The 26,431-nt window shown below is 36.9% G+C and overlaps 1 protein-coding gene across 3 annotated transcripts in view; it reads right to left on the reverse strand.

Moving 5' to 3' along the window:
• RAMP3 (receptor activity modifying protein 3) overlaps positions 1-26,431 on the reverse strand; it is a 61,127-nt gene that overhangs the window by 9,297 nt on the left and 25,399 nt on the right. For all 3 annotated transcript variants that reach the window (XM_064421817.1, XM_064421807.1, XM_064421802.1), the window contains 2 exons: positions 21,501-21,530; positions 18,317-18,449 (listed from right to left, as the gene is read on the reverse strand). In XM_064421817.1, coding sequence (XP_064277887.1) covers positions 18,317-18,449; positions 21,501-21,519 — 152 coding nt within the window. In that variant the 5' untranslated portion in view covers positions 21,520-21,530. The remainder of the gene's footprint in view (positions 1-18,316; positions 18,450-21,500; positions 21,531-26,431) is intronic.

Consider the following 26,431-nt stretch of genomic DNA (forward strand, 5'->3'; position numbering starts at 1 on the left):
GAGATTTCATGTGAAGTTCTGATTTCCCAGATGGACAACAGTCAAACCCCAACTACAGCCAGGGCCTCCTAATGCCACTTAAGTACAAACAGAACTCCCTCACTACAGACACTTACAGATTCTTTAAAAAACATGCACACAAATGTGCCAAGAACAGGACATTTTGAACAAAGTACGGATATTTCATGCCTCAACTGCCACTAGACATGATGTTGCTATGAAAATTATGATGTGGCACTAGGACTGAATCACAACATGCAGGACTGTGTAAAAATTTTGGTTCTGTTGCATTCTCTTGCAAGAAAATAATGGGAAAATAAGCACACAAAGTTAGCTTTTGACAGAATTCCTCTTTTTTTCCAACTCCAGCAAATGCCCAGCAGGGGATAATAAAGAAATAAATTCTAATTACATGTTTGCTTATGAAAGGCTGGGAATTCCTTCTGATATCTAACATGCGATTTCAATCCTGCATGTGCTAAAATTTACCTGCTCAGGAATAACTTATATTTATGAGAATTGACTACTCCTCGGGAAAAAAAAGGCAAAAATAAGCCTAAATTACTTTTGAGGTGTTATTATAAGCCAAAGAAATTCAGGAAGTGAATGGATATGGGGAAGGAGATTGGAAATTAGCAAGACAAAGAGTGTCTGGTCAGTGCATGAATAAGGCAAGAAATAAGGAAGCTGCATTATTATCTGTTGCATTTATTTTAGTCCTGCATGACTCAATAATCTCACTTCAAAGGGGAATTAAAAATAGAAAGTAGAGAGCAAAAATCCACATGACACCTCCAGGGAGAGCATCCTGTTATAGCATCTGAAGACCCTACTCTCCCTTAAAGTCCATATAAATATGAACTGATGATTGTCTCGTTCTGACATTAAGTCCTACAAGGGATTAATGCTGACTCAATGCTTTGCTGTAAAGTAAAGGAGAAGAGACATTCAGCGTTTGGGCCAAGACTGAAGTCTACTGTCGACTGTGTGTCGGTCAGGGGAGATGTCTGCCTGCCCATGTTACAGGGCAGCCACACAGGTTGGGAACAGAGCCTCCTGAGCATCTGAATTCTCAGAGCTATGTTCACAGAAGAAGAAAAAGCATCACAGAAAGGGCCTTCTCCAAGTTCCTTGTAGTTCTCATTCTCGAGGAGTTTGAGCCAATACTACTTCATTCATAAGCAAACACACTGGACAATCTAACACCAAACTCCAGCATGAAGATGCATATACACACAATGCATGTATATTTTAAGCAAAGCGACTAGAAAGGAAGCTTTTGTGACATCAGCAGCCACAGGAAAACAACTAAAGCCACAGGAAATAAGCTAAAAATAAAATACAAATATCAGCTGTTTGCTATTTTAATAGTGTCATTCTTCTGTGTGACCTGATGGCATGCATTCTTTATGTCCTTGGACTAAATTAGGATCTGGAGATATCTAGCTGAATGTGGGACACACAGTCCCAGAGGACCTGAAGAGCAACAGGTCTGAAGGCAAGGCTAAAAGGTTCAGCAGGCTACAATGCAGAGATGGAGGAGCATCCATCTGCCCAGACAGGTCGTTGCTCTACCTGGCACAGACACCAAGCAAGACTCCAGAATGTTGGACTCTGCTCCAGCCTGCTCTTGGCCATACTCTCATGGGCACCTTTGTGCCATCAGTGGCTGCAGTTACAGCCACCTCAATAAGAAAATCAGCAATAAATCTAGGTGGTTTCAGCATAAAAGTACCCTAAGCTCAAAGATTTGTTGATGTAATTTTTTTTCCTCTGTGTTTAAAATCCTATAGAAAATTCAGCATTCTACAAAGAGTTCTGTAGATTTTTTTCTTAAATGTTAGATGGTGTAAACAAAAATATTTTCCACTAATTTTTGGTTGCAAATACCACACAACTAGAAAAAGCTGGTTAAGTGTTGCCAAAAGGCCAGATAAAAATAATTTGGGAGATAAATTGTATTTGAAATACTGAGTCCCTAAGGACTGCAGTAGAATAAGTGTTATTGTTGGAATTCCTTACAAATTTTCCTTAAAACCTTCTCTCATGAAAAAAAGGGGGAAAAAACCTACCTGAACTATAACTCTTAGTTCACACAACTGTGAGAATGTAGATAAAGGAAAATCTCAGTTGCTCATGTCTGCCAGTAAACCTGAAATTACTTAAATATTTATACGGTTTTGTAATTTAGAGTTTATGCACTGCAACAGAAAGTTCACACAAAAAAAAAAGATCCTCTCTGCATGGCACTGTGGAACAGCTGCCTCAGAAGGGAGTAACTGCATCCTCATTACTACAGCATGGATGTTTTTGTAGTTGATCAATTGGTTTGCAAGTTGGGCTTTTTTAAGAGGGAGATGGGAGTTAACAGGTATTTAATTTCAATTCTCCTATGCCTAATCCTTTAATGTCTGATGTAATTCTCTTTATTCAAATGGTAAAGGCTGGAATAGGAAACCCTTCCATTCTATATAATAAAATGGCTATGACAAAGATGTCCCAGCCTCTAACTGGAGATACTTCAAGGAGAAGTGCATTAAAGTTCCACAACTTGTGAAAGGCAGGAAGAAGAAATTATAGTTTCTACTTATTCCCTGAACAAATAACTGGAAAGCACACTGGAGTTCAAGCTCCTTCACTTTTCAGATTATAAGAGGGTGTGGGAACATTCTTATTCTTTGTGCTGAGACATATTTTCATCCCTTTCAGACTAGCTACAAGGGACCTAGGTAATACTCAGGAAAGGGATATTCACTGGGAGACAGGTCACAAGCTTTGTGACAAATGGGCCAAAAAATTATATGAGTTTCAACTCAGCTAAGCAGTCCAATACAAAAAACCCAAAACCTAAGCATAGTCTGAGCAGCAAAAATTCATATAAAGATGTGCTTTGCCCTGATATGCTCAGAACAACTGTACTTTTTATTGAGGAACCAACTCCTTCGTCATACTGCACATTATTGAAAATACTTTCAGAGAACACAAAAAATAATTTCTTTCAGAGCAGTCTCTGAACTATAATGCATTTGGCATGAAAGATAATTTTCAATATTCTAGAACAATACCTGATTTTCAGAGCACACACACTTTTTCTCCTGTACCTTATGTTTTCACTAAACCAGATAATAACAACCATGTCATGAAATTGGGGTGGGTTTTTTTTTTGTAGAAAGTGTGTAGTATTTTATTTTGTATTTTACCCATGAGAAAATATATTTTTACATATTACCTATAACTAAGAACCTGGACAGTAGGCAGTTATTATGAGGAATGGTAGTGGACACATTTGCCTTAATGGGACAGTGTTTCATGGAGTGTCCACTCAAACTATTTAAATAGAGAACTAGGTTTATTACATCTCATCTATCTCAGGGTACCCAGTTGCCTCTCACTTAGGGCACTTCTCAGTCTAAGTGGGGCTTGAATCTCCTCCGTAATTTCCCACATTTCCAGGGAGGAATGTGGTAAATTCTTGCTCTTTCTTCCTCAATATCCCTGCCCAGGAAAACTGTAGAGATTAATGGTTTATGAAAACACAAGTCCCACAACACCCTCCTCCACATTTTTGTGAGACTAAGAAAAAAAATAGTTTGTTTAACTAACAGTTTTTACAAATAAGCATTTTCCAATGCAAAACGGTTATTTCAAAGAATCACAAACAATTATCAAAGAACCTGAATACAATATATATATTACTTAACACAAATATTTGAGGTCATTTACTGGCTTCAGCCAGTAGACCCACTGTCAGTTCCAACAGGAGAATCTTTCCACCTCTCCAGCACTCATGGACAGACCACCACAGAGACACTCAGCACATAAGCAGCCAGGAATGTTTTGCAGTTGCTTAATGAGGAGGGCCAGGGATTAAAAACCAAAACACCACACTTCCACTACTCCATTTTAAATAATTCCATTTCATGATTCCTGATATAATTATAGAAGGTTAGTACAAGATAGATATAATACGTTGTGAGTAATTTTTGTTATTTTGAGTCCACTAAGTACTCAGAATGCAGCAAAAAATCTCTCTACCATAATTAAGTCTTGATGCAAACCAGGTAATAGGTACACCAGGGACACTCACTCCTGCTACTCTAAAATCCCAGACAGCAATCTAGACGCACTGTTTCAGTACACTACAAGTCATGTGGCGTCATTCTAATAAAGATACTTTAAAATTATTTGCTTTCCCCCAGATTATTCAACCAAAAATTTCTTTATATACAGTCACATATTAAATTGAATTATCATCCATGTAACCTCCACCCAGACTGGAATACAAAATGATGAAATGTAAAAATATTAATAAGAAATATCATATGATGAGAAAGGCTTTTCTTACAGCATTTCCAGATGAAGTGGAGGCAGGAAGTAGCAAAAAACCTCACAAAAATAAAAAGTCTATTCTTATGTGAGATGCGCCAGACTGTACAGAATTTCAGGGTGTAACAGCCTGGATGAACTTCAAATAAGGATCCAAACCTTAAGATCGTAATTTCCTGAGCTTTTGGCACCATGTTAAAAGGACAGCTTTAATTTTATAGTGAGGTAGGAGCCTGTAAATATGGTGGAATATTTCTGAGATTTTCTCACGCAACATCTCTCCAAATAGATTTGTGTCTATGTCTCACCATTCCTTTAGTCACATATCTTCTGCCAAGATGAGTATTCTCACAGTCACATTTTTACCTCCCTAATCAGAACAGATCTACTGTTGTGCAGCTCCAATACAGAATTCAGCCTCAAGAAAATAATGTACTACAAAAACACAAGGAAAGAAATGTATGGGGGTGGGGAGAAACAGGTTTAATGAAAAAATTTTAAAGTACAGTTTACTCTCATGCCATTAAATAACAGACATTGTGACAAATTTACTTACTTGGGTTGAAAATAATAAACAGATTCTGGTATTCTTTGAAGTAATTACAGATCTCCACCCTTAGTTTCACATCAACAGCTGTCTGGAAAATGCAAAATAAACCAAACTAAAACCCCAAAAATGCACAACTATTACTAAATTGTTGTTAATTCCCTAAAGATACAATGAGAAAATGTAAATACAAACAGCAACTATAGGTGTAAGCAGTTACTTTATACACCTAATAGCCATTTCTAATGTGCAGCAGAAACCACTATATTAAGCAAATGTAGAACAAGGAGGTAAATGTAGCCTGACATAAACCTGACTGCATTATTAAGATCAAATATTTAGTAGCACCAAAATTTTACCAAGCCAAAAACTGGCAAGCAAGTTTTATCTTCCACCACTCCTGACTAGATTTTAATGATTACTTAGTTGTACAGTTGGCCCATTTTTAGACGCCCAGTAAGAGGGGAACTAGTCTTTGAAGCCATCACTACATCATGTCTTCAGAAGCCAGTCCCATAACTCCCTTGAATTAGACAAAAATTAGACAAAAATCAAAAGAGTAAGTGAAGGCAAATCCCAATCCCACAAACACTTAAGCATACATATCCAACTTCTTATAAGCACAGTATCTCATAAGTAGCCATCACTGATGATGTGTGGAAGATGTCCTTAATAGCATGAATTGAATCATTACACACCTACTCCTTACAGTCAAACACATCAGGCTTGCGATTTTGTCAGGGAAAAGCAAATTTTAAAAGCTCTTATCTATGGATCAAGTTTCAAAGTTTTTGTCAAGTTAGTCAACTAGCGAAAGCCTTCATTTATTTGGGCTTCTCACCAAAGGAGACAGCATGTTTCTGGGAGCAAACACTCTTTTTGTGTACATCAATATTTGAAATTTTACAGCTAAAATTTTAAACCTTGTACTAGAACACATGAATGGAAGCAGGAAGCATTCCAAAATTCAGATCCAAATTAGAAGACCATCTTCTGATCTCCAGTAAACACTTAGTGCTGAAAATGGCAGATGCACAATCTCTGCTATCTCATCTGCTTTCTCTCTATTATAGTCAGTTATTTCTCTATTTCATTCAGATTACTTCACAATGACAGGGCAATACCTGACTAAGATCAGGATTTTTTTCTTTCTCATCAGCTATGCATTTCCCCTCAGTGTCATTAGGAAAACCATTAGCATTTTCTGGCACATATCCTCTTTCAAAGCCCAAGCATGACAGAGCTTAGAGCCCTGAAAAGCCAATAACACAATTTGAAGGCACATTCCTACTATTTATTGCCATGTACAATTTCAAATCAAACTTCTGCATACTTCAAAACTATGTTTACAGTTGGTAAAAGCACTGGTATAACTGGTATAACTTGAAGCTTCCTCTGCCAAGGAAGGGAGCCCAGGACAGATGAGTCCCACACCTGTTGTGCCTAGCAAAAAAAAAAAGCCTCATAAAAAAAAAGCAAGCTAGTAGAGAATTACACTCAAATCTGCCACTGTAGTGATGGAGAGACATGCAAGCAGCATGCTATCCGTGTATCTATCTCAGCTCAACTCCTTCCCACAAGCATTTCCACCTGTGTCACCACAGATGGGCACAATCCTCATTCCAGTCAGTGCAAATGCCAGTGCCCTTGGTGCAAGCAGGCGTTTGGGTCAGCCACTGACACAGTCATCTCCTGAGGTGGTTCTGCTTTCTCCCAAATACATCAGTCACTTTGTTCATTCACCCTGTAAAGTCAGCTACAATTAACAGCTTATTTGTCTCCACTCTTCTCAGAATGTTCCAACTGCATGATAAAACCATCATTCCAGCACTGCTTCCAAAATGAAATGCTCAGCCAGCTTCAATCCAATTGTCCAACACTTAGGGAGGAGCCAGAGTCAGGAGGGAAGTTGCTAGCCCAGAACTGCTCTGAGCTAACGCCATATTTCAGGAGCTCAAGGCTTTTCTTTCCATCTAGGTGAACCAAGCTGACAGGTGAGCAGAGAAAATGTAGCTTGAATTCAGACTGGTGCTCCACAGCTGGGCCTTCAGCCAGCCACCCAAAACAAGCAACCAGGATGATAATCTGACCAACAGATAAAAACTCACAGAGAAAGAAATAACACAAGGGCCCTTCTTCTTCATTCCAGCTTACATCTACAAACAACTGCTTCATATTCCATTTTTATGAGGATATTAAAAAGTATGAAAGTGTCACCTGTGGAAGCTGTTATTAGATTCCACTTAGGCCAAACTAGCACAAGCCTTTTATAATACCACAGCACTATTTCTTCAAGTGGAAAGAGGGGAGAGAAATATCTGGTAATACGCAGCTGTGAAATAGAAATCATCAGTCTATCAGGCTTACATTTTGAGGAACACCCACTATAGCATCTCCACAGATTGAAACATTTTTTAAAATAAAATAAAAACCAAAACAACAAATAATCTGTTTCTAAGTTGAATTTTTCATCATCATCTTCATAACCCTCCTCACATAATTTTTATGAGCATGGAAAGTATGTACACTTTTCCTGATTATTTATGGAAAATGGCTTTTATATAAACTTTTAAAAATTCCTGTAATTAAAAAAGTCACTTGCTTTGGCAGGAGAGTGGCTGTTGTGTTCTGCTCTAAGCAGAGTACAAATTATGGGAGTTAAAAATCAGTCAACTAATTACAAATCTTAAGCTTCAGATTATGTCAGCTACTGGACTAGTTAAAGAATAAATCATTTTTGCAGTCTTGCATAATAAGTGAATTATAAGAAATTGCAATCTAGGCATGGACAGTTCACAAACGAGACCAAAACTGATGAAAAATTAACCATAAAATCAGAGGAACGGTAACAACATTAGAAATTGACTTAAAATTAAGCATAAAGACTCTTGGGGAAGAAGCCTAATACAAAATAGTTCTGCTTATCTACTATTCAAGTACATCATTATGTATTAGCATGACTTTGACAGCACAGCATCTTTACCATTGAATGTGGAATTTTTCCTTTCTTACGTCTTTCCCTCTTACTTGTGGTGGAAAGGACACATTGCGTATCCTTATGTAACTACTTTTGCTGCGTGGCTTCCCAAGACTGTTCCGACATCTCATACACACAACAGAAGAAAATAGTGGATCCAAAGGGCCTTACTGCTTACCCACAACTGTGTATGAAAGATTTGAGTGTTGTGACACTCCCTGGAATCGCTTAAGGGTAGGCCAGCAACCTCCTAAGCAGGTGCAAAAAATATTATGTCGGAGGATTTTGGACAAAGTCCAGCCAGACTGTTGGCAGATCAGAAGCAGAGGGACCCAGCATCTTGAGACTGTCACCTGGGAAAGGGAGCAGTTTCTTAGCTCCCAGAGCTGCTACATTTAGTTAACTTCATCTTGGGCCCAGCTAAACTCTACCTCAGTTTCAGGAAGGACAATGTAACATGGCGTATCACCAGTGTACATGTTACAAACCCTTGATGTAAGAAAGCTATTATGGGGTCTTGTAATATTTAAGCATGGTAAGTAGCCAAATAGTAGGGTATTTTCTGAGCCTTTATCCAATTCCTCTTTGGCTTACAAAAACAATGATTTATTTTCATAGTGATGGTTAAAAACCAATCTGTTTCCCTGCACAGAAACAGCCAACAGCAAAAAGAACCTTACATTTTTGCACCTACTTTTTATAAGTAGTAATAGTAATACTTTAGCCCTGCATACTACAAATCAGCCTAGATATATATTAGATATATATACTCCCCAGTAACATCAAGCAAAAATCCATTACAGATTACAGAGCAACATAAATTATACATAATATAGAACCAATTTAAGAATATTGTGCTTCTTAAGCTACCTTCCTGCAGATAAAAATTGGACTCATCACCTTACTGACTACTCCTAGTCCCACAGGCAGACATAGAACCCATTTCTAGATGCCAGAATTCTCATTTGAATATTTCTATGTTTATTTTATAACTTAATATGAAATGGTACATTTTAGCAGTCAGTGAAATGTATGAAAGAGATTTGTATATCTGAGAGAAATGCAAAACATCAATTTCTTGAGAGGTGCAAAGAACTGTATTCATAGTTGTTAATCAATGCTCTATTGCCTTGACAACCTTTGATTTCCATCCCTTCTATACTCAGCACTTATCTTAGAGAAATTTTTTTATTTTACAAAGCTGCTATATCTCTGTTATCTTTATAAGCACTACAGGCATCTCATACATTGCCTCCAAGTTTCTCAATGCAGCCAGCAACATGTGTCTGCAGATTACACAACAGGCTGAAGAAGCTGACTTATATGCTTAAGAATGCAGAGGACTGCACTTCATGTCTTGGAACTACTTTCCAACACATAATTACATACTATTCTCTAAAGATAAATAGAAATACCAGAGCATTGGCAATTAACCATGTAAAATACTTTTTTTTAAAGTATTGTAAAATAATAAACTTCTGTAATTGAAACAAGACCCCAAATACAAAACATAGTAGTATTAATTCATACCTATTGTGTTGTCAGCAGTTAACCACATGTAGCCTGGAGCAAGAGAATCTATTTTTTTTGTCTCTGCTTAGTTAATCTCCATTATTGGAGATGAATGTTTGTATGATTGTATGTTCATGGTTGATCCATTCAGAAAACAAGAATGGAGAAATTGTTTTGCAAACCAGAAGTGGCAAAAAAGTTTGCATTAACTTTTCCTTTTCATAATACATTTATATATTCATTTTTACTGCCTCTAAAATTATACTGTCTGTTATATATGCATTGCATAATACAAAATACTCAGTCTATCAAGTTATACTATTTTACCACCAAGCAACTTTACACAGAAATCTTATGCAATGGTTCTTATTAAATACAGCTTTTAATAATAAGCTCCATGAAAACTGGTTTTGATTACTGATCTTACCACAGTAAAATTCAAAAAGGTCATGAAAGGTGTTGAAAGGCATATCAGCTGACAGTCCTGAGATTTAACAAGAGAACTGCTTTCTAACATCACTTCTGAGTTGCTTACATTATTTTTTCCAAGTGACTTAGAATTATTATATTCTTATATCTTTAACTATTTGTCAGTTGACTTGGAAATACAAGCACTGACATACTGATGCCACCTTGTGAGTATAAGCTTAGTCCAAGGCATCTGCTGAAGTACACATCAATTTGACCCACAGCACGCTTGCTAAAATATTGTTACTGGGCTCTTCAGGTGACATCAACATCACCAATGTTGAAAACTCTTTCAGAACTTCAAGAAAATATCACTGACCTCTTGGCAAATGCCAGATTTCACTCCCTTGCTGGAAAAAAAAATACTCAGGACAAATAAATGTAACAGGTGTTAAAACTTGCTGAAAAAAAACACTTGAAAAACTGAAATCTGACATTAAAAACTGAAGTTTTCAGCTCTTGATAATGCTTCCTACTTAGCAGCAGGCTCAGAAGATCCTTCTCTTTTTTCATACTAACAGAACTTCCACAAAGATTTGCAAAATTATTGATAAATTGAAGAACAGAAAGATTTGAGCTCTTAAAAACCTCAAAAAATGGATAATAGGCTGAAAAAGCACATTATTCTGACATTATATGGTCATTATATATTTTTTAATGGAAGACCCAATGTCTCCTGTGGTTTAACAAAGAACGAAACAGTTATCCCTGATGAATAAGAAATTCCAGTTGTTTTCTCTTCTCCCCATTCAACTCCACTGGTATCCTTGAATGGTGGCTTTTATAGACTGTGATTACAACATGTATTATGGTATAAATAACAAATACATAGTTTTAGTTCACCAAATCTGAGTTCTTGGGAGTTAATGTATTTAATTAATCATTAATTAAATTATTAATTAAATAATTAATTTAATTAAATAAATATTAATTAATTAATATTTAAATTAATTAAAATTAATTAATTTAATTAATCCAAAAATATTGGCAAATTTATTTTTATCGTCTACAATAAACCCATTTACTGGTTTCAAGTGAGCTCTTCAAAGAAAGGTTTTGCTTGCAAAGAGCAAGATTTTTCAGTGTGTAAAATTAAAACCAAGAAATCGCATCAGACAAAAAACTGATAAGGCTTTGCTAGTTTGTAGCATAGCTATGTCTATAATATGCTGCAGAACAAACTCATGGCTTGGCATTTATAAGCAAAGGGGTCTGCAGGTCATCACAGAATTTAGAAATGTCAGTGTTCTTAATATAGCATTAAAATTCAGAAGTCAGTGTAATTTACTAAAAATTCAACATTTATTAATGTTTTTCACCACCCTTCTAAATCATGTAAGCCGGCCACAGCAAACACAGTTTTAGAAAAGCAATGCTGTAGTTCTATACTAAAGAGAGAAAAAGTATTAGAAATTAGTATCCAAAGCCTTTCGAATACCTTACCTGGAATTATCAAATATAGACTTTATTTTCACAGCCATGTATTATATAAAATGACTGTGTCTCTCCTTTATAGCAAAGGTGAAAACTATAGTGCACTAAAGAACCGTATTTCAGCCTCTGCATCTATCAGGAGGAAAGCAGTTATACAGGAATGATGTATTCCAGCCTCATGTCAAACCAAGGTGTTGGAATTCAAACTAGCCACTTTATTTCTATTCATCAGGACATATTCTTATCTACACAATACAAAATAAAGTCAATACATTTCATATGAAAGCATGATCTGAAATCAACATCCTATGGAAGATATTGTTCTATAGCCTCATTAAAGGACCAACTGTACCTTTGCATTAACCTCACAGCAACTAGGATGGCTGATCCCAAAACAGTACATGATTGTACACATTCTCAACACAGCCCTGTACCTGGCTATTCCATGAGATTTTATACATTTTAGGTTTCTTTCATTCCCAATGTTTTAAATAATAAATGGCAAGCATTATTATTTCTATAATGAAAAATTGCTATTGTCAACTACCAGCATGATGGCAACACAAGTGCTCAAATATGATGTTATTTTCCATTGTTTTACTTCCTCACACCTCACTGATTTATTAGCAGCTTTGCTTTTGTTTTGAAAAGAAAGGCATGAGTCACAGAAGAAAAATAGTATGTTCTTGGGATAACAGTTACCAGCCTGGTTTTGCCATTGCTGCCATGAGTTTATAGATGGATTTTTTAGTACAAACTACTGTAAGTTTTGATAGGTAAAGAGGTGAAAGAAATACACAGCTAAAAATATTAAATATCAGCATCATCTTCATTTCACCAAGAGCTTAAGAAAAAGCAACTGTATTTGTAGCTCAAAGGAAGACAATCCTACTACAGAAAACCAAATGCTGGCTTCTACCACACCAGTCCTTTTCCTATACCCAACCAAACATTAAATGTTAAATCACCTACACTGACATGAGGCCACATAAAGTGCAGGTTTACCCAACTTTCCACCACAGAGACACTGAGATGACAAATAATATTTTCTTCTATAAAATATGGACTAACAAAACTGGAAGGACTTGCAGCTGGCTAAATACAGGATTTTGGTCCCCCTCCTCAGTTAGATCTTCAGGGGAAAAGAACATATTACTCCTTAGATAAAAAAGAACTTTATGCAACGAAATTGTAGAAAATTATTCAGAGACCAGGCAATACAATGGCCTTTTGCTGTGCAAGCACATTTGTGATTTGCAGCATTTTCATCATGACTTTGCCCAAGGTAAACCAGAACCAATCTACTTGTCTGTCTACAGGGATATGAATCCCAATACAAATACAGACAGCCCCCTCCTAACATGACACAAATGAGGAGGGGTAGGACTCCCTTTAATCAGTACTGTCCTATATCTAAAATTATATGTGCTGGTCACTCAAACATCCAGTTTCCAGCAGCCCCATGTTGCCTTTCATGTGAGAAAATCACATGCAAAAATCCAGAATCAAGACTTTTCTGATAATATCTAAAAGAATGAACCAAAGGCATCAGCTTCCTAACTGTGAAATTATTACCATTGTGGGAACATGTTAGCTCTCACGAATCACTGGCTCACCTCAGCTGCAAAACAAACCCAGTGGTTTGTCTGAGATTTTTACTAGGGATTTGTACTGAGATTTGATACTAGGGAATATGCCAAACCTATCTGGAAGAAAACAGAAGAGGTAGTTACCCAGGAAATGAGAAGGCTGAGGTACTCTAATGACCCTTTTGCCTTGGTCTTCAGGGGCATATGCTCCAGTCACTTGCAGAAGGCAAGGCAGGAATTTGGAGAATGAAGAACTACCCACAGTAGGAGAAGATCAGGTTCAAAAATATGTAAGGAACCTGAAGGTCCACAGGACCTGATGAGAGGCATTTGAAGGTCCTGAAAGAAATGGCAGAGGAAGTGGCTAAGTCACTTTCATCCATCACATTTGAGAAGTCACAGCAATTTGGTGAAATTCCCATTGGAAAAGAGGAAACAACCCCCATTTTTAAAAGGGAAAATTAAAAGGAGCACCTCTCCTCTGAAGACAGGCTGAGACATTTAGGGTTGTTAAGCCTGTAGAAGAGGCTTTCTGCAGACCTTACAGCACCTTCCAGTACCTAAAGGGGACTAAAGAGAGGTGAGAGGGACAGTAATGACAGAACAATGGGGAATGGCTTTAAACAGAAAGACAGTAGGTTTGGATTGGGTATTAGAAAGAAATTCTTTATTGTCTAAAACAGGTTGCCCAGAAAAGCTGTGGATGCTCCATCTCTGGAAGTGTTATGGGACAGGCTGGATGAGACTTTGAGCAATCTGGTCTAGCAGAGGATGTCCCTGTCCACAGCCTGGAACCAAATGATCTTTAAGGTCCCTTCCAACCCAAACCACTCAGCGATTCTATGGTTTTCACAGCACATTCCTGTTCTGTAGACGTTTTGTAATTAGCAGCTGGATGCAATCGCTGATTGGTGTCTAGATCAGACTTTGTGCAGAGGCCAGTGGGGAAGATGAAAAAACTTAGATAACCAGCCAAGAAAATTACTCAGTTTGGAGGGTTCTTACATACACACTCAGCCAGCAGAGGTTCTTAGCTCCAAGCTTTAGGAAGTGTGGGCATATAATTTCATTTTGGGCTGCACATGTTTCTTACAGCGTTTGCCTTCCCATTGATCTTAATGTGATCTGGCTTTCTTTTATGTAATATTTTAATAAGTTTCTTTGAAAACTAGGCACTTTTACAATTAGCTTAGTTGGGCCAAATTGTAACAAGCAAAACTCCCACTGACTTAAAAACTGCACAACAGGATTACTTTTCCAAATTACATCAAATTTAGTCATACAGATTTTTTTTCCTTAATTCTTTTTTTCAAATCCTCAGCATCTGTACAGAACATGGGAAGACTCCCTCATCATTTTCAATGGGACTGAAACTGTTTACAGAATTAACATTTCATGTAAAGTGTTGTGGGAAAACTACACTAAGGCTGTACAGAAAAAAGTTATTTACAGTGAGCACACACCTTGGATCATGCACACAGTAAAGCAGAGAATTTCACCAGGTACACATATCTGTGATGAATCTGCTTCTAAAACACAAATTCCTATTTCACCCTTGGACTCTAAACCCAATTCCTTGGCTGGTAAACACAGAATGACTGACTGAGAGCTCCCAAAGTAGCTGGTTACAGCCCTAGCAACTTGCGAGATGAGTGCTGCCACAGTAGTATTGGCTTGAAATAAGAGAATGCCTCACCTGTAACAGATGACACAATCTGTTTATAGATGTAATGGATCAATAGTAATCTTTTAAATGAAGAGTTGATGCCTTTCCATAGTACACTCACTCTTACAGGGTTTGGAATAGTGACTATTGGGCAAGTTGCATGAACTGTATTATACAACAGTGCAGACATGGCCACAGCCATTCCTCTGGCCTCAAAATTACTGAAATGCTAGTAACTACACTCAGAAATATTTGGAAAATGGTGATGCAAAAGAGAGAAAACTGGTGCTTGGGAAGCCAAAAGCTTAACAGGCCACTGAAAATCTTTAGTACATTTTGGTCCCACATTTCCATAGGGGTTAGGCCTAGGAGACACACACAGATTTGTTTAGAGACTGTTTGTTCTAGCTAAACTGTTTCCAGGATCCAGTTAGAAGTATTTGAAAAATTGATTCATGAGTTAAGAATAGAAAGCAATCCAAGCAATTACAATAAGTAATATTTTTTCAGGTTCATGTAAGACACCTCTGGGCACTTCTGTCTTCATCCAGCCACTTGCTTCAGTAATTAGTCATACCTGGCCTCACAATTGTAGTCCCACACCAGGATTTATCACAGCACACAAAAAAAAAGTCTGACTGTTAATAATGAATTTTCTGGCTTGTAAACAGCAGTTGATTTTACATATTAAGCTGTAATTGCTAAATATTAAGAAGATAATAAAGAAATATAATACATAGTTATTATATGTAATGCAGCACTATTAACATAGATGTTACTATAAGCAGACATAACAGAAATATTACACATGAAAAATAAAAACCTTCCTGCAATTTCCAGTCTGTTAATAATGTCAGAGATGTCAGGAGATCTTACAGGTTAATTAGGTACAACAAATTGGAGTCACTGCAAATTCTCTCACAATTGTTTGACCAAATGGTGAAGCACTACAGATAATTGCTATTTACAATCCCATAACCAAAGGACACTGAAGATCTAAACCTCCTCCATGAAACAAAGAATTTAGAAAATTAGCAGATTTCCATTAACTGTTACATTTTAACATAAGGTACAAAGATTTGTTTCAAAGTGAAAAGTGCCATGTAGAAATTACTGCATGAAGAAACAGTTTCTTCTACACAAAACTCAGTTTTAACCCACTATCTGATCCAGACTGATTAATTGTTACTGCTGGAGGCTAGATAAAAAATCAGCACAAACAAATATTACCAGGTTTAAATAGCTGAATTTTAAGTGCCCATGTATAGATATACCAGGTTTTCATTAATTTGCCAGATTACTCCAAAGAAAGAAGTGTTTCTGTCCCATGTCTCAGGGACAGAAATTCCTCCAATGAGCTGGAATAAATTAACTTCTATGTGTCCCTGCTTACAGCAGAGGGGATGGAACTAGAGGATCTTTACAGTTAGAGGATCTTTACAGTCACTTCCAATGCAGGCCATTCTGTGATTCTATATGCTTCTTATAGAATGAATGACATCAAATAACAATGTCTATTCTCAAAAGAGTAAAAATCTTAAAGGTAGATGCACATTTGCTGCTTCTTCAGTGCAATGAACCCTTATGATAAGTTTGTAATCAGACTGCAAATGCTTGATTAATGCTTGATTCAAGAGATAAATTTCAAAACAAATTCCTCCTGCTACTCTCTTCTAAAGTAGAACTTGAAACATTTTTTAAAAGATTTTTTAGAAAATATATATTATATAAATATTTAATATTTAATGCTGTTTAAAATGTAAAAGATTTTTCTTTTGTAAGAGCCTTGAATTCTTCTGGTACTGCTTTTCAGGAAAGATTAGCAAAGCCTCAGACTAACCAACTTCTTCAGAAAAAAATTCTTGTACAGGGAATTAAAATTACACCAAACAGTGAGCACAATTGGAAAGGATAAAATCAAGGTGGATTCTTAACTCTAATTAATAGTCAGAAAAACTCAGAAACTTCAGTCACCTCCAAATCTTGAAAAATTCTTGCACACAATGTGTGAAATCTTGAACCAATTTTAGAAGTCTCTCAAAAAGCTGCATGTTTTTTCACCTGCATTAACAAAGGTACAGTCTAATATTTTGGTTCCTATAGGTACTTCTCACTGCTGCAAGTAATCCCATTAGTTGAGGTCACTTATTGATTCAAATAAGATATCAGAAAAGAAAATTTGTTATTCTGAAACAATTATAATGAAGATAAAATGGAGCAAAATTACAGTGTTTCCTTCAAAATAAATAAAACCTCTTGTACTTAGATGAGTTATAAATTACATTACATTATCTGCATAATGTACAGATATTTATTAAATAAATTTAGTAGTACCAGCACTGCAAGGATTTTCTTTTCTTTTGTATACACACACTTCTCTGTCAGATTTGACTGAAATTTCTGCAAGCTGGTTTAGAAGACTTAACCTTCTCTTACTCTTCCCCACAGCTGGAAAGAGCTGCATGAGTGCATCTTTTACTCCAGTGCCATAATATTTAAGAATCTACCCTTAACAGATTGCAAGATTTTAAAATCATCAAGGTGTGTGAATAAATGTTCTAAGAAGGAATAGCATCTAAATTGATAATATTATGTCAGATTATGAAGCATTATTAACAGGTGGGGCATTTCAACACAGGTGTTGGTGCTAAGGGAGTCATGGGGAACTGATGCAACACAGCACTGCAGTCCAACATTTCATTATCAGTCTGTTGGTGATCAGCTAGTTAAAGTCTGCATCACGTGACACGACGCTAAACAGGACACAAGACCAATGATCCCACCAGAACATATCTGGGGCCAATGACACTGTAACAGCTGTGGTGGCAGCTGGCTTGAGGCTACTCTGCCTCCATAGCAGACTCCAGAAACAGCACCAGCACAGTTTCAAATGCAGGAAGAGTTCTGCTTCGGGCTGGCTCATACCATACCAGCTCTAGTTCGCTTGAGTCTTGTTTTCTGAAGTACTGAACACCTGCAGCTTCTTCTAATTTCAGTTGGTGTAGAGGGTACTCAACACTTCTGATAACTAGACATTATGCATGAGCAGACATGGTCTTAAGAAGCAGATGCTCCACAAAGCCAAAAATGCCACCAATTTCACAAACCCTGTGAGTTTTTTCCAGATCAGAATTTGAAGTGTGCAGCTTTATAAAGAGATGCTTAAATACCTCCCGTAACTATGGAACAGGAAAAGACATTAGAGAATAATAATTCCACCCTCACTACTGTCAGTCTTGCAGTGTTTTAGACATCCAAACAGAATGGGTGGTGCTAGCTCTCTCCATGCTAGCTGGCAGGCAAAGAAGTATATGACAGCAGGTTCAATAGGACAAATCACTTTAAATTTGGATAGGACAATTTCACATGAGGTGAATTACTGAAAGAGTGTCATCTTACTGAAAAAAAATGGAAATCAGAGGAGGGAACTGCATTGCTGTCAAGAGAACAGCATGATTCTAAAAGCATGTATTGCTTTAGTGGTTTCACAGAAAAGAGAACATTTGCTTAAAAGGCACAGAAATACAGATTAAATGTAAACACAACTGCCTGAGGTAACGCAATAGCAGCTAGGATTAAATAGCCCATTGGTTAGTTTTCATTACAGTGGACTATTTTGCACACTGTTTGAGTTAAAAGCCAGGTGTCTGTGTGCACATGGCCTCACTGCAGGGCTTAAGAACTACAGCTTAGCCCTCTGCAAGTGGCAACAGAATACAGAAGGTTTTGTATATTCTGGAACACAAATATTTTATATGCATTAGGGGAGAACTATTAAAACTGAAACTAACTCTTACATGATAAATTCTGTAAGGTTGCACCACTTTTTTGAGTCCACTTTCTTCATCATCTCTTCAAAGGATTTTCCACAGGCAGGCAACTTTTCTAACATGAGAGATTCATTGCAGAGCTCAGTCTGTTGACGTGCACCTAGGAAACATCAGATGCACCTTTAATCACAAACACTGAAATAGAAGCACAAACACATCAGTCAAATTTGTTCACATAGTCCAACATGCCACTTACATTCTCATAAGCTTAACATTTAATTTTCTAAGCAATTTTAGAAAATAGAAAAAACACATATTGACATAAATATGTTAAAAACATAACTTGCTATAAAAAAACTAAAGGTTACCATATATAGTACTGCCTTTTAAACCTAGAGGAACCTACCTAATCAATTTTCTAATCTTACATAGCTACTACTCATACTAACTCATTACTATCCACTTGCATTTTTAGTTAAAAGCTAACTGGATCTCACAATCCCACATTTCAGTGTAGAAAGCACTTTTCAAGCTCACACACATGCATCACACTCAACTAATTATATTAATGTGAAATTACTTTAACATTGGAAATATTTGTATGTCTTTCCAGCTAAAGGGTGTGAATTTCCACAATCAAAGCTTTTTCTTTAGTGCAGCCACCAAAGGAATTGTCTAGAGATCAAGTCCTGTGAGGAGCAGCTGAAGGACCTTGGGATTGTTAAGTGTGAAGAAAAGGAGGTTCAGGGGAGATCTTATTGCTCTCTACAACTTCCTGGAAGGAGGCTGTAGCCAGGCGGGGTTTGGTCTCTTCTCCCAAGTAACAAGCATCCAAACAGCTCAAAGTGTCAATGGAAGTTTAGATTGGATATTAGGAAAAATTTCTTCACCAAGGTGGAACAGGCTACCCAGGGAGATGGTTGAACCACCACCCATGGAGGTATTTAAAAGATGTGTCGATGAGGAACTTAGGGACAAATGTTAGTGGTAGAGTTGACAGTGTTAAAGTAACAACTGGACTCAATGATCATAGAGGTCTTTTCCAACACAAACAATTCTATAATCTTAAGAATTTTCTGCAATTATCAAATGCTGAAACGACAGCATATAGACAGCATATAGCTACTTGCAAAGAAAGAGTTAACCTTGACTTGAGCAAGCCTGTAACTTTTTCAACCTATAATGGCAACTCCAGTATATTTAGTCAGTCAAATGTTTTTCTCATCCAGCACATGCCTGTGTTGGAGTACAAAGACAATATTTTAATATTTGTAATAAAACTGAAATTCTGAAAAAATTCTCTTCAGACTAATGTGTTTGTTTTTGATAAGACTGAAACATTTTGTTTTGATCAAGCCATTAAACATCTTGCTTTACCTCTATAGATGCCACTATTTTGACCATTATTCTGTATAAAAAAATGCATTAATATTGAAAATTACCTGCAAATATATGTATATTAACATCTTAATACAAATGCCTACATTAAATTAGTCAGAAAAAAAAAACCTGTGAAAATTTTTCCCTTCACTGCAGCTCAAATGCAAGAAATGTATTTACCTGAACAAAACTGCAACCCTAACAAACTGGTATATCAGGGAATCCACCTGAGAATTCTGGAGGCACAGCTTTTTTAAGAATACAGCCAAGGAGAATGGACCATTTGCCCCTAAAAAAAGTTTTCACTGAAAACATATTTACACCAGGGAGATGAGGTATTTCTTTTGCTTCTATTAGTTACTTTGAAATCAGGATCCTATCACTGCTGAAAAGAGCTGATGGTTCTAATTTTGTGTGGTACCAGACAAACACATTGCCTGAGGCCAACTGAGGTCAAAATCAGGCAGGACTTTGCTTGGTAAGAAGAGAAGTCCTCATGGCGCCATTCCTTACCATGTAGTAAAGAAAACCCCAAACTCTAAGGCAAGCTGACTGGTCTCAGGCTTCACATCATAATCCAGCCATCAGATACTCAGAAGCTTGAGTATCTCCATTAGAAATCAGGCATGTGATTGTAAAACAGGCTTGAGTGAACCTCATTTCACCCAGGAAGGAGCTGGCTCCTTTGGAGCCTGGGCAGGCGCACCTTGCAATTTCACTCCAGGTATCACAGTTGACTCCTTAGGTGGTGGTCACTCTCTCTGTGATGACAAATTACAACCATCTCATCTGGCCAAATAAACACCTTGCTTTCACATACTTGCCAAGAGCAGCAGGCCCACAACAGGACAGCCTGTGCTGCACCTGAAACCGTAAGTCTACAACTTCCTCTTCAAATGTATGGCTCACTCACTAGGACCTAATCCTTGCTCCTTCATCGTATCTGACTGTCAGTGCTCTTAAAGCTGTCATGAAGCATTCATCCATTCTGGCAAAAAGTCAGACCTACAATTACTCACCAGTGATAGAAATGGTGAAAATTACCACACAAGGGCAGCATAATTTTATCCATGAGAAGTTAACATGATAACATGTATCCCGCCTACTTAAGCGTTCCTGTCGAATCACCGACAGCTGCAGCAGTTACCAGTTACACTTTCCACAGAAAGACTGCAGATGAATGCTAAAGCTGTGCAGAATTCAAAACCACATATGAAAATTGCATAGCTCACAACTTAAATCCTGCACTGATGCTTTGACAAAAGTTATGCAAAGCTGCTTTTTCTGGCAGGGTATTCTAAACAGCCAGTTATCATATGATTTATAACCAACACAGTACAATTTCTTCTTCCATTATGTCACGTGTGCTGACAATTTACTCCATCCCCTTCCCAGAAGGATGTTTAAATGCATGCCATTGGTATTTTTGCTTGTCTGTATTTAAAATTTCAATATTTTGCAGGGTCATAGAAAAAAAAAAAATCCATCAGAGTCATTTGAGCCCAATCTGATGATGCAAGAGTTTCTGTCTAAATCCCTGACCAAAAGAGTTCAAAATCATGGCCAATTCTGCAATTTCACCATCACTTTAAGGTTGCAACTTAAAACAAACATGTTTTAAGAGCAATTCTGAAAATCTTGTGTCAATACATTGAGAACAACCTTTACAAAACACTACAACAGCCTCTTGCATACAGCCAGTATGGATAAGACCAGTTGAAAAAATGCATGACAATTGACTAATTAAGATGAGACAGGATGGAAGTGTTTCTCAAATGTTAACCATTAGCAAAACAGAAACAGAAGCTTGAATTTTTGAGGTAAGACTCACCTGCGAATCCAAGCGTCATTAGACCATTAACTAGGAAGGGAAAAAAAAAAAGATGAGTTAGATACCTCCACACTCTATATAAAAGGATTAGTGCAATTAGAAGCCAAGTAGAGGATAACTACATTTCAACAGAATATTCAAAATGCTTATTCAAACATTAGCTTGTTTTCTTAAAGAGTATGTCTAAAAGAAGTAATGAGCATTTAGAGAACATTATGTTTTTAAATTCCTTTTAATCTATCCTTTAAATGGCTGAGTCAGACTTTTTATGGGTCTCTACATACCACTCCTTCCTCTAGTTTCCAATATTAAGGATTAGAGACAGGGCAATTTTTACTTCAAGCTTCTTACTAAGCTTGGGTGAAAAAGTTCAAGAAGATAACACACACTCTCAAAACATAGGTGTACTGCACATTCTAACATGTAGAGAAAAAAAAATCCTTTCATTTTTAAGCAAACACAACCATAAGTAAGTGTATACTCTTCTCCTTAAAAGCATATTGCTGTGTTTAAGTCTCCAGCTTTTGCACAGTGAAGTCACACATTTTGAAAAAAATTACAATCAAAACTTATAAGCTTCTTATGCAAAAGTTAGACTAAAACAGGTATATTGGAAGTGCAACCAAATGGAAACAGACTATACCAACAGAAGAAGCCTTCTGATTAGTGATTTGCAGTATATCCAGATGGATTAAATTAACAGAAACCCACTGTGTTTGCACAGCTTAAGCCACACCCAGGATTTTGTAACAGCTAAGAGGGACATGGCTTCAATTATTTTTGATGTCCCACTGAAAAAAAAAAAATTGCTGACAAATCTTTATAGTGTTAACTTCATATCAGAAATTAAATTAACAATTTCACACAGATAGGTGCCTCCATGTTTATACAATACATGGCACCCCAGTAAAACAAATCAAGATATATGTAGCAGAGTATCAGTACCAATCATTAATCTGGACCATGGTCACTGGGATATGCCAAGCTATCAACTGAGTTAACTGAAAATTACTGTGTACATGCATGAGAGAAGAATTTAGATCCTTCTAAGGAACATATTTTTCTTCCAGAAAATCATTAATCTCTGTCTTAGTTACTAATGAGCCAGAATGTACTACAAAGAGCAGGGATCCACACATCGGAAAATTGTCATGCATCCAAACACACATAGATGAAACTTCATAATACACTCTGATGGCTGTATCTCTTTCACAAATAGAACACTTTCCTTTCCAGGCTATTAGCAGATGGACTAATAAATAGACTTGATTCCCTGTGTAGCTTTTTCTTGAATCGTTATTTGAAAATGAGCCTTATTGATCACAGAAGACTGAAGATCACATTAGAAGTACATGCTTTACAATGAACCCAAACACACCCATTCTGGCTAAACAGTGTAGGGTAGATACCTGCACATAGATACTGCAGGTACTCCCCTGGCAGATCACAGACCGCACCCCCAATTCTTATTCTGTCATTTGTATCACTGTGCTCTAGATCTTTTACGGTTATGGCTGCAATAATCCTCATAGGACCACAGCAATACAAGAGAGGGTTTACAACTAGAAAGAACCAGACTGCCCAAGTGTCAGTGAGAAAAGCTGCGAAAAACCAAATACTAAACAAAGGCTTACAGGTCAGTGTTCACAAATCCTCCTGTCCGCAACAAAATGTGCTTTGTTCATTTTTTTATCTGTTCATAACAAAGTAACACAGGATGTTTTTCACCTATTCTCAACCAAAGATTCCAGATACCTTCAGAGAAGGGTAAAACAGCCATTCAGATTACTATGCACCACCCCTCTATTTTCTTTGCTCTGAGATACTCAACAAAGATTTAATCAGGAGACTACATCATGCTGGCCATGATAGCTTGCACAAAAACTCTCCAGTAGCTCTTTTAAGATGCGGCAAGCTCAGCTTTTTTCTTGAAAGGCTGATGCCATGACTTCTCTAACTAGAAGATTCATAGAAGAAGCAATGTTGAAAGGTGTTACCAAGACCCCAAAATAAAACAGTTGGCATACACTCCCACCTAAACTAACATTGAGGGAGATAAAAGGAGGTTAAGTTTAACTGTACAAGCTGCCTGAAGTAGCTGCTTACTTTTTTTTCTCCACACATGGTAGCAGCATGTGTGATAATCCCTAGCATCAACTGAATCAGATGGGAAGGGAACAAACAGGTTAGAGCCAGAGCAAGAGGTGAAGCAAGTATCATCAAATGAAGGATGAGGAAAAGTAGGTTTGAAAGGCTTTTGGAGAGAATAAGAGAAGATAAATAAAGTAGGAGAGAGTAATGGAAAATAAGGAAAGAGGAAAAAAACCTATTTTTTTAATCACAACCTTCTTCAAGATATTGTATGTTAAAAAAATCTCATCCTAGACCTTCACTAGAACCTCTTGTTGTCTACTCTACTCTCCTTTAAAACTCTCCTTTTTGTAAAAAGAGAGTAGAGAGCAGATAATAAGGGGTTCTAGTGAAGGTCTAGGATGAGATTTTTCTCCTTTTTTGTCATTCTGGCACTAAAAAAGGAGTTCAAAATGAGATTCACAACCATACATATATTCACAACTGGGATACATGACAGAGTAACTGTCCTGTTATTTTGTCAAGTATATAAGTTTTTTCTGTGAAATGGAAAAATATTTCTCAATGTTTATTTTTATTCTATAATGTTACTATTCATTGATATTTTTCCCAGAGGCTTAAAAGAAGCACTGAATATCTGTCTTGCAACTACTTCAATAAACCTGAAGCAGCATATGAATTGATATGTGTTCTCCCTACTCCAACTTTCTCCAAACATGTTTTAAGAACAATTCTGAAAATCTTGTGCAAATATATGAGTGAAATGTCACAATTTTCCCTTGTCTGAATGCTTCTTCAAGATGCTATTACTAACACCATATAGTAAGATATTTTGAGTGGCTCCCATACTTTCTCAGAATAATTCTTCTTTTAACAGATAAAACTGCTGTATGCACCTTTTAACCAGCAATTACAACAGTGCAATACTGTGCATATTGTTCAAAATTTGTGATGTTTATTCAAAATCTCATTTTTATCAATCATAATTTTCATAAGCAAAAAGAACTTATAAGGAGCTCAAGTTAAACCTCATGTCAAGAACCTGCTTCTGTATCTCTTTTTAAAGACAATCTTGCCAATTGCCATCATCTAATATTTATCTACATCAGGATAGATCTCCATTGGAATTTATGTACTAACCAAACAGCCGCTCCCTGCAGAACTTGAAGTTTCACTGATAGCAGCATATAACTGTGTAAGAACTGCCCTGACATACAGTTCACAAAAAGCAAGTAAAAGCAGAGTTTGAAATAGGAACTGCTGCTCTGCAATCATGCACATATGATCTGTTGGAAACATAAGTGAGAGATTAATACTCTATTATTAATATATGTGTACAACTTGTCATACTGATAAAATCTCAATACTCACATTTTCTTACAAACCTGATTTAAAATACTGAATAAGCCAATCTTACAGCGGTCTAGTGTTTCTTTAGGATATTTTAATGTTGAATAAAGCTATCTGTTGCACAGTTATGACTGAAGATCATGTTAAATTCAGCAATCTTTTATGCAAATCCCAAATCATACCATTACAGGTGCTCTAGCAGGAAAGCAGACACTTCAGGGTATCTAATGCAAAACAAATTACCCGTGGAAATTACTTCTCCTGTACTCTCACACAATGTCAAGAGGCATCCTACTACATAAAAAAAAATTGGTTACAATTGGCATAGGTTTTCTTTATTATCTGTTTCCTGGATATTCATAATTTTAAGAGATTCATTTCATTAGGGTCTGTCTGAATAAAGAAGGACAAGATGAGCTAACATGAGCATCACATGATTGCTTTCCAAAGCCTTTTCTAAAACTCCTCTATTGGGGTCAAGTCAAATGTACATGGCCAAAACACAACACACTCTGAAAAGGCTAAGAAATCCTACTACTTGATGGGAAAGCCCAGATGCCACTATAAAAGTGGAAGGAAAGGAAAAATAATGTTATTGGTACAAAAACTAAACCACCTGTCACTCTTTAAATAACTCTCTGCACAATATACACGGCTCAGAAGGTCATCTTTTGTTCCCAGCTATTGACTGTCCTTTTGACACTTCTTCATAAGAGGAATGGGATGGGGAGAGGGGGATGAGGACAGGACACAAGAACAACATCACATAGTGTAAAAGCAACCAAGGAAGTGAGGCAACTGAAGTTCACAGAGACAGGCAATGACAGGAACTCAACACAAAGGAAGGATGCCAGGAATAAACAGAAGCTCGCAATAAATATAGTACTTGAAAGAAGTGCTACACTTGCATTCAAAATTGGCCCAGAAAAAAATGTGTCTCAGTGTATGGAGTGGCAGGAGCAAGGTAAATCTGTTGGCAGGATGCACTGATCTGTATCTGGGTTCAAGAAGTTTTCTTGAGAGCTAGCATAACATGGAACTCAGCTTTGCATTATCTCCAGCTTTGATGCTGAAGCTCCTTTTAATGCTCTTTTTATCCCCTTGTGTCAAAGGTATGGAAGATGCACATATAGCCACCGAAATGTAACATACAAAACTAAAAGGGCAGCTCAATGCTTACTTTATCACAGTTTGAGGCACTACATTATTGTTTTTAAACTGCAAAGATAATTTCAGGCTGTTAACTATTTTGAACATTAGAGTCTTCTTCCTGCAGAGGAAGAAAAGCATGAGAGGAAGCAAATTAAGCCTTTTCATTTCATCAGTAGAAATCAACAGGGAATGCATCAGAGGGCATAAATTGTTCCGACCCATGCTGGTACAGAGTTTCCTGTGACTGCAAGGGAATGTGACGATTAATCTGAACTCATGCTTCAACTGAGAATCTTTCAGAGTAGTAATACAAATTATAGTCCTTTACATTGTTTTTT

The sequence above is a fragment of the Passer domesticus genome, chromosome 1, assembly GCF_036417665.1.
Source record: "Passer domesticus isolate bPasDom1 chromosome 1, bPasDom1.hap1, whole genome shotgun sequence".
NCBI lineage: Eukaryota > Metazoa > Chordata > Aves > Passeriformes > Passeridae > Passer > Passer domesticus.